A 13538-nucleotide genomic window follows, 5' to 3' on the forward strand; every position below is an offset into this window, starting at 1 on the left:
AGTATGCCTGTGGTGCCTTCTAAATCTTTAAGCCCACAGGCCCACGGCTCCGTACTACTCCTCACTGAGTCACTTGAAATCAATAGTCCCAGTTTGTGGGCGTCGTGTTCCCCCCACAGCGCTCAGGCCCACTGTACTGGTCTGTGTGAGCACAGAGCCGCTCTGCCCACTGACTGAGTGTCTGTCTGTCTTCTGTCCCCTTTCTCTCCTCTGATGAATCTACAAATGAAGACGCATAGTGAGGCCTGTCAGTGGGGTGAAAGCCCAAAGGCTTTGTGAGCCACATGTATAGACAGTCATGCCTCCACACAAACAGTGCACACAGGGGGAGACGGCCTGGGACTGAGATGAAGAGCAGGAGACAAGGAGCAACTGTGTGCTGGAGACAGAGAGACTGAGGCAGTCCGAGGCACTCCATAGAGCAGGCAGGGGAGACTAGTAGTGCAATATAATGGGGCTGCTACTGCTGTGCCTATACGTAGGGGTGTGTGTGTGTGTGTGTGTGTGTGTGTGTGTGTGTGTGTGTGTGTGTGTGTGTGTGTGTGTGTGTGTGTGTGTGTGTGTGTGTGTGTGTGCGTGTGTGTGTGTGCGTGTGCGTGTGTGCCCGTGTGTGTGTGTGTGTGTGTGTGTGCCCGTGTAAGTGAGAACTCTCCGGTGACTCATGTAGCATGCAGGCTTGTCAGGAGAAGGAAGGACCTCTGGCCTTTTGCTTTAAGGCTCAGTCAGTCTCAGGCCGGAGCTGAGAGGTATTTTTAGCAGTGGCTCGTACTCCAGAGTTTAAGATCGTTTTCCACACAGCGCTTTGAATGAGCACACATTTATCCCCAGGTTTGGGCCTGCCCTCATGGGCTCATACTGCTACACATGTATCAAAGGGTCTCTCAGTGCCTGTTACTGATGCCCTTTTTTTTCCGTTGACTGCTTGTTATATCAAAATATTTGCTGAAGCCTGTGGCCGTCTAGATACTTTACTGATTTGCATTTTAAAGAATCCCATAATATTAGTTCATAAAATAACCGCTACAAATAATATCTGTATGCCGTATGTAACCGTATGTAGGATTCTGGCTAAAACCGGTACTGCAATCGCTTTCAAAATACTGTAGAGCGGTGTATACCCTCACCCTCCCCCTCCCCCCAGCTGTCGAAGTTGGCTACCCGGATGCCGAAACACCACTGACTTTGTGATTAGTAGATAGGTGGAGCATGGCGCATCAGGCCAAAACACACAATATGTAAACATCAACATCAGTTGAGGGCTGAAGTGATCTATGTATTTGAAATGAGCATGATTTCTTAATGTCTAGTGACATATCAGGGCCATTTTATGATTTATTGAAATACATTTCTTACATACGGTTCCTTCAACAGTTGTTGCTGAGTTTAAAGAAGCATTCTGGAGTTTTGATCTAAAACTAGTGAGATACTTACCTACAATGTATTGAAACCTTACAAGCGCCACCACCTACCAGAAATTGGCACTAATTGAAGCTTGCAAGCTTAACATCAACAATGCATCTTTTGGGCTGTTATTGCTATGAACGCTTTTTTGTTTGTATGGTATCCTGACCTGAAGCACAGAATTGCATAGCATAGCCTAATACAACTTGTGGGAATGACAGGTGTTTTTATTTGTCCATTACATGCTACAGTATATTCCATCAAAATTATATAAAAAATGACCCTGAAAAGTGGCGCTGTGTTGCATTGTGTAACTTGAACAGTGGACGAATGACATGAATGACAGCAGTGTGAAATGGCACCCTTGTGGTTGTCGGAGGCTGTCCTCTGGCATTAGCATGGCATCTCAAAGGAGTCCTCTGTCTCTCCAGAGTCCTGAGGAAGTCTTCATGGAGATCCGCAAGCCCCTGGAGTGGCACTGCAAACAGATGGATCACTTTGTGGGCCTCAACTTCACCTCCAACTTCAACTTTGCTCTCGTGGGACACCTGCTGAAAGGTGAGACCCAATGGGACAGATGTGCTCCACGGATCCCACATAGCACATGGCTCTGGCCTGTGGAGGGGTCTTGTCTGTGCCATCGGCTATAAGACTGGAATGGCATAGCATTCAATGCTAAGCATTGCTTAGTCTGCATTGAAGTAAAAGCCCCTCCTTTTTTCTTTTCTCCATCTCATCCTTCTCGTTTCTTTTCTCCATCTCATCCTTCTCTCTTTTCTTTTCTCCATCTCATCCTTCTCTCTTTTCTTCACTTTTCTTCAGTCTTCTTATCTGCTCCTTCTCATGTCCTTCTCTTGTCCCTTTTGTGTGTGTGTGTGTGTGTGTGTGTGTGTGTGTGTGTGTGTGTGTGTGTGTGTGTGTGTGTGTGTGTGTGTGTGTGTGTGTGTGTGTGTGTGTGTGTGTGTGTGTGTGTGTGTGTGTGTGTGTGTGTGTGTGTGTGTGTGTGTGTGTGTCAGAATTGTGAGTGTACGTTATCTTATGGTTGGAAATAAATGGCACTTTTGTGAAGGGTCCGTGTACTGAGATGCTGTGTTGTTACTGTGTGTCCTGCAGGCTACAGACACCCCTCGTCCAGCACGGTGGCGCGGACCGTGCGCATCCTCCACACACTCCTGGGGCTGGTGGCCAAGCACATGGGCTGTGACCGCTTTGAAGTCAACACCCAGAGTGTGGCCTATCTAGCAGGTGGGGCTGGAGGGCCGTCTCTCACAATAACGACTCTGTAAAGTGCTTTTTTTGTAATGGAATCACCTACATAACAACTTTCATCCGCCAATGTTAGCACCACTGGCAAACTCTACTGACTCCGTGGAAGTACGCTAGTGCTTGTAGCACATTACGATTGCGATTAGCGAGGTGTTGTTCTCCTCTCTACGGCGTTGGGCCGGTTAAGTGTGATTTGTGTAAGTAAGGAACTGACTTTGGCTCCGCTCTCTGCAGCTCTCCTCACCGTCTCAGAGGAAGTGCGCAGCCGATGCAGTCTCAAGCACAGGAAGTCGCTGCTTATCGCCGATGTCACCATGGAGAACGTTTCCATGGATACGTTCTCTGTGTACCACAGCGACTCCGGCTGCAGGTACTTCATAGACCTTTCTTTTTGCAAATGCTAGCTCTGTGTCGGGTAGATTGCTGCTCCCTAAACTGTAGCATGTTCTTTGTTTTAGTCTACATATGGTATGTCTTTAATGTACAAATATGTTGAATGCAATTCATTGAAATCATCAAAAGTAATAGAACAGAAACACGGCTAAATATGAAGCTATGATGAGCGAAATGTAAAGTTTGCATGGTCATCTCCGTCCTGTCACAGGACACTAAGGGAGAACCAACCCTGGACGTCTCCCAAAGTGACCGAGCGCTACCTGGCGGCTTACTACCCCACCGTCGGCCAGATCAGCCCTCGGACACGCAAGTCCATGAGCCTGGACATGGGGCAGCCCTCACAGGCCAACACCAAGAAGCTACTAGGTAGACCAATCGTACCATTCAACTGTATAACTTTCATTTCTCCAGATAGAAATTAGATTAAAGCCATTATGGTGCTTTTGTTGTAAACTACCAAGCTAACCAGCTAACAGCCACCAGACTTGGGTAGATGCAGAAATGATTTGGGGGTGTGTACTGCACTAAACGTGTGAGTATGTCTCTGACTGGTTCCCCTGGTAACACACCTAATCTGATTGCTTGTGTGCTTGTGTTTGTGCTCGTGCACGTGCATGCTTAGGCACCAGGAAGAGCTTTGATCACTTGATATCGGACTCAAAAGCACCAAAGAGGCCGGACATGGAGTCCGGCATGACCACTCCTCCAAAGATGAGGAGAGTGGCTGAGAACGACTATGAGATAGGTGAGAAAGGGATGCGGGAGAAAGGTGTGCGTGTGCGTGTGTGTGTGTGTGTTACGAACCAGAGAGGGTGTGTGAGTGCAGTATGGAGTGTGTGTGTTACGAACCAGAGAGGGTGTGTGAGTGCAGTATGGAGTGTGTGTGTTACTGTATATGTGTACATTAATGTAACTCTTGACTATGCTGCCTCTCCCAGAGACCCAAAGAATAGCCAACTCCCACCTGCGCAAGGTGTCTGTGTCCGAGTCCAACGTGCTGCTGGATGAGGAGGTGCTCCAAGACCCCAAAATCCAGGCTCTCCTCGTCACTGTGCTGGTGAGAGCAAGCGCTTGCCCCCTTCTATATTCCTCCTGCTGTGTCCACCTAACTCTGCCTGGCTCTCTCTCTCTCTCTCTCTCTCTCTCTTCATTTGTCTCTCCCTGTTCAAGCATTTGTCCATATTTGTGTCTTTCTGTCTGTCTCCCATCACACTTCCATTCACTGCTGGTCTTGGTTGTATGTTGTGATATCTGTCTCTCTCACTTTCATCTCGTGTCACTCTCACTCTCTCTCTCTTCTTCTTTTTCTCTCTGTCGTCTCTCTCCATCTCATCGTGCACTATTCCTGTCATGTTGTTTTAGCAGCTCTCCCTCCCTCTCCCCTTAAGCATTAATCAAGTGATTTTATCTGGATGAGTGGCCATATTGATTGAGCCCTCTCTCTCTGTGTGTGTGTGTGTGTGTGTGTGTGTGTGTGTGTGTGTGTGTGTGTGTGTGTGTGTGTGTGTGTGTGTGTGTGTGTGTGTGTGTGTGTGTGTGTGTGTGTGTGTGTGTGTGTGTGTGTGTGTGTGTGTGTGTGTGTGTGTGTGTGTGTGTGTGTGTGTGTGTGTGTGTGTGTGTGTGTGTGTGTGTGTGTGTGTGTGTGTGTGTGTGTGTGTGTGCGTTCGTGCTTGTTTATGTCTTCCAGGCAACCTTGGTGAAGTACACCACAGATGAGTTCCACCAGAGGATTCTGTACGAGTACCTCGCCGAGGCCAGTGTGGTCTTCCCCAAAGTGTTCCCAGTTGTGTAAGTGACCGCTCACTAGATCCCTTGTCTGATTAGCCGCTGGCTCTCAGCTGCTGCTGGACTCACACCCTGCCTGCTGGACTGACCGCAGGCAGACTGTCCAGTCTGGCCACAGGCCCACGGCCACCAGTAACAGACTGGCCTTATCCATCTTCGGGAAATTAGTGATTCAGCATCAAAAGGGCTGATGGGTTAGAAAAGCAATATGGCATATCCACTTCCTGTTATCCTCAGAGCTTTTATGTACTTAAGACGCTCTATGTGACTTTGCAAGGTAGTTTTCTTTGGGCTTTAAGATGATAAACAGATAGAGAATACGTTTCATAATAAAGAATATTACAGAAATTATAAAAAACATTTCATTGGCTATGACTTTATCACATGTCAAATGTCACAGCAACTCTGTTCGGCCACCGCTGTTAGACTTTTCGTTAGGCTTTGCTTGAGACTGTTCTTTTCTAGGTTCTTCTAGAAACTGTCCTTTCCTCGCGTGTCTCACTGATGTGTGACGTGAGCGTGTGCCCTCGTTATTCTGGATTATAGCAGTTTCACAAAGACTGCATTCTCTGGTCCTCCCCAACCTGCGTTTGAGCCTAATCTGGTTGTGTTTCTGTCTCTCTCTCTCTCTCTCTCTCTCTCTCTCTGTGTGTGTGTGTGTGTGTGTGTGTGTGTGTGTGTGTGTGTGTGTGTGTGTGTGTGTGTGTGTGTGTGTGTGTGTGTGTGTGTGTGTGTGTGTGTGTGTGTGTGTGTGTGTGTGTGTGTGTGTGTGTGTGTGTGTGTGTGTGTGTGTGTGTATACATGCTGGGTGATCTCCAGACACACGCTCCTGGACTCCAAGATCAACAACCTGCTGTCCATGTGCCAGGACCCCAACCTGCTGAACCCAGTGCATGGCATCGTGCAGAGCGTGGTGTACCACGAGGAGTCTCCCCCGCAGTACCAGCCCCTATACCTACAGAGTAAACACACGGCCCTCTCACCTTCTACACCCTTCTATGCCCAGCGTCCTCTTTCACTGTCCACATCTACTGGATTGACTCGTCGATCTCCTGGCCTTCATCTGCGTTCTCATTTGACGTGTTCTTTCACTACCCGCTTGCGGTGCACCGCTTTCACTCTCACTCATTCACACCTCTGACTGATTTGGCTCCTCCACTCACACTCACACGGCTCTTTTTCCAGACCTAGTCAGTCATTCCACGAGCCTGCCGGGGCGTGTGTCTGTTGGTGTGCTGCTGTGTAAGGAGTAAGGACTGGCTGTACGGCTCTCTCTTTAGTGGATGAGTTGCAGGCGTTAACAGGCGTGTGCCCCATTGGTTTCCACCCTGACATTTATCACTCTTGTCAATGGAGCTGAACTGGCTGCGTTTAGTGAGCCCAGACTGCTGTGTTTAGCCCTTGAGTGCATTTTATACCACAGCCCACATTATTGTGCCTTCCTCCCTTGATCCGCCACCCTCTTTTTTCTCTCACTGTCGCTCCTCCCTCTCCCTCTCTCTCTCCCCCTCTCCCTCTCCCTCTGTCTCACTGTTGCTCCTCTCTCTCTCTCTCTCCCTCTCTCTATCTCTCACTGTTGCTCCTCTCTTCCCCCCCCCCCCCCCCCCCACACACACACACACACACTGTCGCTCCTCTCAATTAAATTATATTCAATTCATTTCAATGGAGCTTTATTGACATTACTCAGTGAAGCAGTGTTGTCAAAGCATACATGTTCTAACAAAATAATACAAACAGATACAATTTATTTTTGGGAAAAAGAGAGTAATAAAACAATTTGTAATAATAATAAACCCAGTAGTTAGTTTATACAAAGAATAATAACTATATTTACAGTATATTAGTAATTAATATGCTAATATTGTCTCTCTCTCAATGTTCATCCTCTCCCCCTCTCTCACTGTCACTCCTTTCTCCCTCCCTCCCTCCCTCTCTCGCTCTGTCGCTCCTCTCTCCTCCTCTCTCCTCCTCTCTGGCTGGCAGGCTTCGGCTTCAACGGGCTCTGGAGGTTCGCTGGTCCCTTCACAAAGGTAAGATTAATAGCTCCTCTTATTTGCTTTTCATTTTCCCCGCAGGAAGCACTGTAAAGGGAGAAAAAGTGCCGGCTAAGCAGTCCCCCCCCCCCCCTCCCCTGCCATGCCTCCCCTCCCTCGCTTCTCCAACCACATCTGCAGATTGGCTGGAAATGTATCAACTGACACCATCTTGTTGCCACCATACCCGCCCTCCTTCTCCTGCTCCCCCCTCCCCAAACATCAGCTCTCTCTGCAGCTGTGTGTGTGTGTGTGTGTGTGTGTGTGTGTGTGTGTGTGTGTGTCAGAGACATCTCAGTCTTATTCCCGCTCATGTGCACTGAGGCCTCTTGTCTCAGGCCAATTCCTGATGCTCTGGACAGCACAAGGGTACAGCACATACTTGACGCTCTGACCGACGCTTGTGATTTGGGAACTAAATGACTTCATTTGTCTTTGATTCATTCATTCGTTATTTTTTCCCTATCTTCATGTCTTTCTCTCTCGCTCCGATCCGTAACGTTTGCCCCTTGCCCCCCTCTGCCCTCAGCAAACTCAGATCCCCGACTACGCCGAGCTGGTGGTGAAGTTCCTGGACGCTCTGATCGACACCTACCTGCCGGGCATCGAGGAGGAGGCCAGTGAGGAGTCGCTGCGCACGCCCACGTCCCCGTACCCGCCGCCCCAGCAGAGTCAGCTCAGCATCACCGCCAACCTCAACCTCTCCAACTCCATGACCTCACTGGCCACCTCCCAGCACTCGCCAGGTCAGCCAGGCGCTACACGCACACACACACACACTCACGCACACAGACACAGACACAGACACAGACACAGACACAGACACAGACACAGACACAGACACAGACACAGACACAGACACAGACACAGACACAGACACAGACACAGACACAGACGTCCCAGGGGCCTGGTCACCTAAACCTCTTGCGTAGTGGCTGTTTGTGCTGCACAGTTGATGGAGAGTTGTCTGTGGGATAGCTTGTAACCTGGTATGAGATGTTCCTGTGTCAGTAGTGGCACATGTAGCCCACTCAGCTCAGCACCTGCATGTGCTTTGGCCTGCCTTTCTATCCCTACTCTTCTAATCTCACACACACACACACACACACACGCACACACACACACACACACAGTGTTGGGAAGTAACAGAACACAAGTAACGGGATTACATTTGTAAGATACAAAACATGAGTAACTGTATTTAAATACAGTTACAAATTAGATGGGTGGTATTCAGAATGCAATTACACTGATCAATTATAAGTCATGAAATCCTTTTCAAACTCACATTCATATATTTCATATGTTTTAACCACATTGTGTAGCCTACATATCTCTCGGGTGGCTTCGTTCTGTTTCCCTCTCTGTTTGTATCAATAGCCTAAATCAAAAACCTCTCAGGAAGTGAAGAATGTGAGATGAGTTCTGCCGTATAGGCCAGTACGGTCCATATCCAGACAGCATGTTGTAAGCCAGTGGAATGTTCTCGTTATTTGACAGAGTGTTCTGCCAAAAAGGCATATAACCCCTTGTGCTGATAAAAATGAATCCCAAAAAATCTATGTATATCTTGTTTGGGATTTGGTAATCTTTTAGCCTATGTGCAGACAGAACATCTCTTTGGTAGGTTATTTGACACAATAATAAATAGCACACAGGCTGATATGTCAATCCATCCTCACTGACTATGGGTCTTACAACTTGACATAGCATCACATAGCTATTTCATCCACTGCTAATAAAAATTAATACAATGCTGATTAATTCAAAGTCTTCAGAATATGTTGCAAAATACATTTTAGGGCATGTATTCTGTGATCTGTAGTAGAATACATTTTGAATGTAACCTACCCAACACTGCACGCACACTCACACACACACACACACACACACACACACACACACAGCCCACACCTCTTTGGCATCATGGAGTGTAACGTAGAGATCATGGAATCAATTTCCGGCACTGTCATCACTTTTCTATAGCGAAGGTCACCTTTCTCTGTTCACCATCACCTTTGTAGTGCTAGTAGTATTAGTCTGTGGAACAGCTGCTCCTGTACACCTGTCTACATAGCATGTTTCACTGACCTTCTCCTCCAACTAAATGTCTGTCTGAACCCTTTTCATGTCCATGGCCAATGTGTGTCTGGAGTATTCTACCCACACCCTTCCGTCATTGCTTTTTGCACTAGACTTTACAGGTGCTGGCTAAGTTTGCTTTGTCATGTTGACTGAGGTGCAAAAATCTGTTGCCACAAATCAAAAACTAAAGGGATGGGTAGTGCCTAAATCTAAATGTTACTATGTTGCTGTGTTTTTGGTTACATTTTTGTTTTAATATTTTTTGTTTTCTCTATTTGTCCAAATATAGTAGTATTCATGCCAGATGCAATATTCTGAAAGCAGAAGAACTGTGTATATTCATTATAGGCCTATATTTCACCTTGATTGGGGCTGCTAATGAGTTATTACATTGTTTCCTTCTACTCAGAGCTGTAGGCATCTATATGGCTCTGCTTGTGGTTGTTCCTTACTGCCCTCTAGTGGATGTGTTCAGGACAGCTACTGCATAGCAGGACAGTGAGGACATGCTTTATTAAGTGTCATTAGCCTTCTTGTAATTCTCAAACCCACTTTTCTGTCATTTGAAACGCATCTTAACACTATGCTAAGTTTCATTTTATAAACACTTCATAGGTCATAGGCCACGGCACAAGTACAGTCATCCATCTTAAATGATCATATCTATCTTTTTGTTTTTGGTGTTGCATTAGTTTGCTTTCTAAGTTGAATTTATTTTGCTTTGCTCTCTCTGGGGAAGTTTACTATGACTGTGTTTATGTCTTTCATTTATTTTCTCTCTGTTTTCTCTCCTTTTTTCCATTGCTGTAGTCACTCATTCTTGTTTTTTTTCTTTCCTTTTTCCATTCTCTCTTCTCCTCTTTCTCTTTGTCTCTGTGGGCCAAGCTTCTCTGCCGAGCTCTAAGTCGGCTGTTTTCCCACAGCACCTCGTCCTACCAGGTACTACTCTCACCTCCAGCCCGCTGTGACAGGTGTGAAGTAGGAGCCTTTACCCAAAAGCACACTGAACAGAACCCCCCCCCCCCTCTCTGGGATCACATGTACACATGTAAACATACTTCTATGGAGACAAAGTAGAAATGAAATGTAAGGCTGCTGTAATGATGTAATAGAGTTGGATCCACAACAGTTCCCTTGGCTTTTTTGGGACATGGGATGTTTGGATAATGGCTGTACAGCAGTCTTAAGATACCCATCAAACATAGTTTTGTGTGGGTAAGCACCAGGGTTGAATCTATGCATTGTGCGAGGGAAAGTGCTAGAAAGAACCACTCAGTAGCTTTTCTTAAATGCCGCTTCATCTAGGAGTAGGTGATTTTGTTTGCTTTTGTATCAGAAACCCCTCGCAGGGAAAAAAACGTATTTAAAACCGCAGTACTGCTGTCTCTGTCACTTAAACAGAGCGATTTCAAGGCCAGTCATTTTAATACTGTATAAACGCCCTAAAATCTCTAGCTTGCATTAGATGCCCCCTGGTGTTCAGAAACGCCGCGTTCATTGAATGTTTCATTAAGTGGTGATTATGTGCATCACATCATTGTGCATGAGACACCTGGAGTGTTGAGGGCATGGGTCTCCCCATGATCAATAATAGCACCAAATAAAAACACTTTTGTCATCTTAATGCCATAATTGCAGTGTAACAATGCAGCATAAACAATTTCATTTGAAATCGAATAACAGTAAAACTGTTAGCATAAGATCTGTATGCATTTATGTTACCAATGCATATGACAACAATGAATTGATTTCCATGAATCATTAGTTGGCAACTGTTACTTTATTATTTATCATTTAATCAATTTAGGTAATTTTCTAAGGAAAATGCCTCACAATTAGCAGATTGCAGCTTCTTAAACTTAAATATGTTCTGCTTAACTTGCTCCTAAGTGACTGTAAACTAAATATGTTTGGTGGGTGGACAAAACAAGGCATTTGAGGACAACGTCTTGGCTCAGGGGAACACTGATCAGCATAGTTCATTGATTAAACAATTACTGATTAATTGAGAAAATAATCCAAAGATTAATCGACTATGAAAATAATCATTAGTTGCAGCCTTAGTTGCCATTAAGTATAGCCAGTATATTAAGTATGATGGTATATTAGCCTGATTGATATCATTATTATAAATAAGAGCAGAAAGATTGGAATGCTACGAATGCAGATTTTACATTAATGCAGAGAAATGGTAAATGCGGTAAGAGCAGACAGCAATCATAATTGAATCCCATTTTCACTTTTGCATCTGTTCCTCTGTCTGTGGGATGGAGAAGATAGACACCTGTGAAACAAGTCAATATTAATAAGTAATATGCAACCCTGACATTCCTCAAATAAACTAAACTTGACTTGGAGCACATCAGCTGTATAAGGTTGTTCTCACTTTCTGTCAGTCTCTGTAATGTGCTAACGTGCGTCCACCCTCTGTCCTCAGGTATCGATAAGGAGAACGTGGAGCTGTCGCCCACCACAGGCCACGCCAACAGTGGCCGCACACGGCACGGCTCGGCAAGCCAAGTGCAGAAGCAGCGCAGTGCGGGCAGCTTCAAGAGGCCAAGCATAAAGAAGATCGTCTGATGGCCAGAGAGCAGCCCTGGAGATGGGCAGAGAGGGGAGGACAGGAGCGGGACGCCCCGGGCAGCCCCGCAGCTCACCCCACTCTTCCACTCATCCCCAAGTGCTTCCTCTTTCTCTCCCTCTCTCTGCTCCAGTTTTTTAAGCATCTCTCTGTTTTAAACTCTTGTCCTTTTTTTTACTAAGCTCCGTTGAAGTTCAGACTCTCAACCATTCGTTCTTGGATATTGTTGGTGCATTCACACAGCAGTGGACGGCTGAATATGGAGAGTTGCTCACAGGAGATGACACTCTGCTAAAGTGTAGAGGCCTGTTTGAACCAACAGTTTTGTTAAACAAAACAAAGCAAAGCAAAGCCACAGGGGCTTGTGGGGGCACCTCAATCAGGGCAGAGCTGGTGGGCCTCAAATTGCACATTCGTGTCCTGGTTCAACAGATTGTGGCCTTTTGTGTTTTTCCCATGGAGAACCGTCAACCCTTAGTTTTGGAAACAAAGGATCTCCGCTCAAGTTCCCCTCTTGTTGTGAATATTCTGAATTTACCTTACGGTCGCAGAACGTGAGCCGATCTCTCACAGGCTGCCTTATTCAGGCAACCACTCAAAGCGTTGGATACAAAAAAGAAATGTGACATTCAGTTGGACCACAGAGGTTACAGCTGATCGAATGACCATTACATCAAGGAATCCCCTTTTCCCTCTGATTCTCCATGAGCTTTGGAGAAAGAAGGCCTCATGTCTCCCTACAGACAGGACAGTGGTGAACCAAACATGGCTCTCCATCACTTTCCACCTGTTGTTTGTCATGGTACATTTTGATGAGAGATGAAATCCAAGAATGTCCTGTGTAGGGAAACTCTAATATCCACAGTCTTGAAACCTGGCGAGGATTGGGGACAGTATTCTAATCTTACCCAGATGTACATATGGAAGTCATACAAAGTTATATATGTAAATACTTACAGAGGACAACATCGCAAGACTCTTCACATATACTGGGGTTGTTGTTTTATTCATGGTGTGCCTTCATCAGGGTTTTTGTAGTTTGAAAACAGGAAAAAATGAAGTAAATTTTGCTGAGGAAGGGAAGTACAGGTACTAATTACTAGAGACTCGTTCATTTTTCTTTTTCATTTTTCTTGTCCATATAACTTGAGTGCTGCATTGTAAAACAGTACAGTATTCTATGATCGACAGAAATATTACAAGCATCATTACTCTGCCTGAAAAAGTATTTAACCTGTAAAGGGACTCCTCAAGTAAGGATGGAGTCATGCTATTTTGTTTCTTTTCCTTTTATGCATTGTTCATCCACTGACACCCATAGCAAGACACTAACAAAATATATAGATCAATGCAAAAAAATGTAAATAGTGCGAAAGGCTTTACTTTATGGGTGAGGAATGAGTTGATTTGTTTACAGTCTGGTGATATGACCAGGAAATCAGTGTAATATGCAAAAAACACCAAAATGAGTTGGCATGAGAACGTTGAGTTTTTCTCTCCACCTTAATACAGGAACAATCAAGCCAATTACTTGTTCGAAGTTAACAGTATCAGAAAGTGAAGGATATCCCTTTTGCGCCCCAATGATGAGAAAATTGTAAGTTGTATTCAATGTCTAGCAACAATGGGAGAAACAACACTCCTTTATCGTTTGTCAGTCCAGTTCTGTGAGCGCACATTGATATTGTTTGTTCTCCCTCACTTCAGTCAGTCCACAGGTAGGAAACGTTTCATCCCAGTAAAGGACTTTATGGGACTGAGGTTTTGACTGAGATATAGTTGAAAGTAAATCCTGAATGCATGGCAGCAAACATAGTGACACTGCACCAAAGACTATCTTGCACTATGGCAAATTATCCTTTTAGTTTGAGCTTACATTACTGGTCTCAGTGGATAAACTAGGAAAGGCTTGTAACAAGTAACCACTGCTTCCCTACAGAGCGTAAGTGGATAGGTGTGAAATTGTCTCTGCCATTGTTTTTATTATT

The 13538-nt window shown here is 45.4% G+C and overlaps 1 protein-coding gene across 2 annotated transcripts in view; it reads left to right on the top strand.

Moving 5' to 3' along the window:
- nf1a (neurofibromin 1a) overlaps positions 1 to 12171 on the top strand; it is an 88177-nt gene extending 76006 nt beyond the window's left edge. For both annotated transcript variants that reach the window (XM_062552168.1, XM_062552169.1), the window contains exons 46-56: positions 1833 to 1959; positions 2515 to 2646; positions 2902 to 3037; positions 3272 to 3429; positions 3686 to 3808; positions 4002 to 4120; positions 4751 to 4851; positions 5668 to 5810; positions 6835 to 6881; positions 7414 to 7630; positions 11407 to 12171. In XM_062552168.1, coding sequence (XP_062408152.1) covers positions 1833 to 1959; positions 2515 to 2646; positions 2902 to 3037; positions 3272 to 3429; positions 3686 to 3808; positions 4002 to 4120; positions 4751 to 4851; positions 5668 to 5810; positions 6835 to 6881; positions 7414 to 7630; positions 11407 to 11549 — 1446 coding nt within the window. In that variant the 3' untranslated portion in view covers positions 11550 to 12171. The remainder of the gene's footprint in view (positions 1 to 1832; positions 1960 to 2514; positions 2647 to 2901; positions 3038 to 3271; positions 3430 to 3685; positions 3809 to 4001; positions 4121 to 4750; positions 4852 to 5667; positions 5811 to 6834; positions 6882 to 7413; positions 7631 to 11406) is intronic.
- Positions 12172 to 13538: the final 1367 nt, after the last annotated feature.

This window comes from Sardina pilchardus, chromosome 13, assembly GCF_963854185.1.
Source record: "Sardina pilchardus chromosome 13, fSarPil1.1, whole genome shotgun sequence".
NCBI lineage: Eukaryota > Metazoa > Chordata > Actinopteri > Clupeiformes > Clupeidae > Sardina > Sardina pilchardus.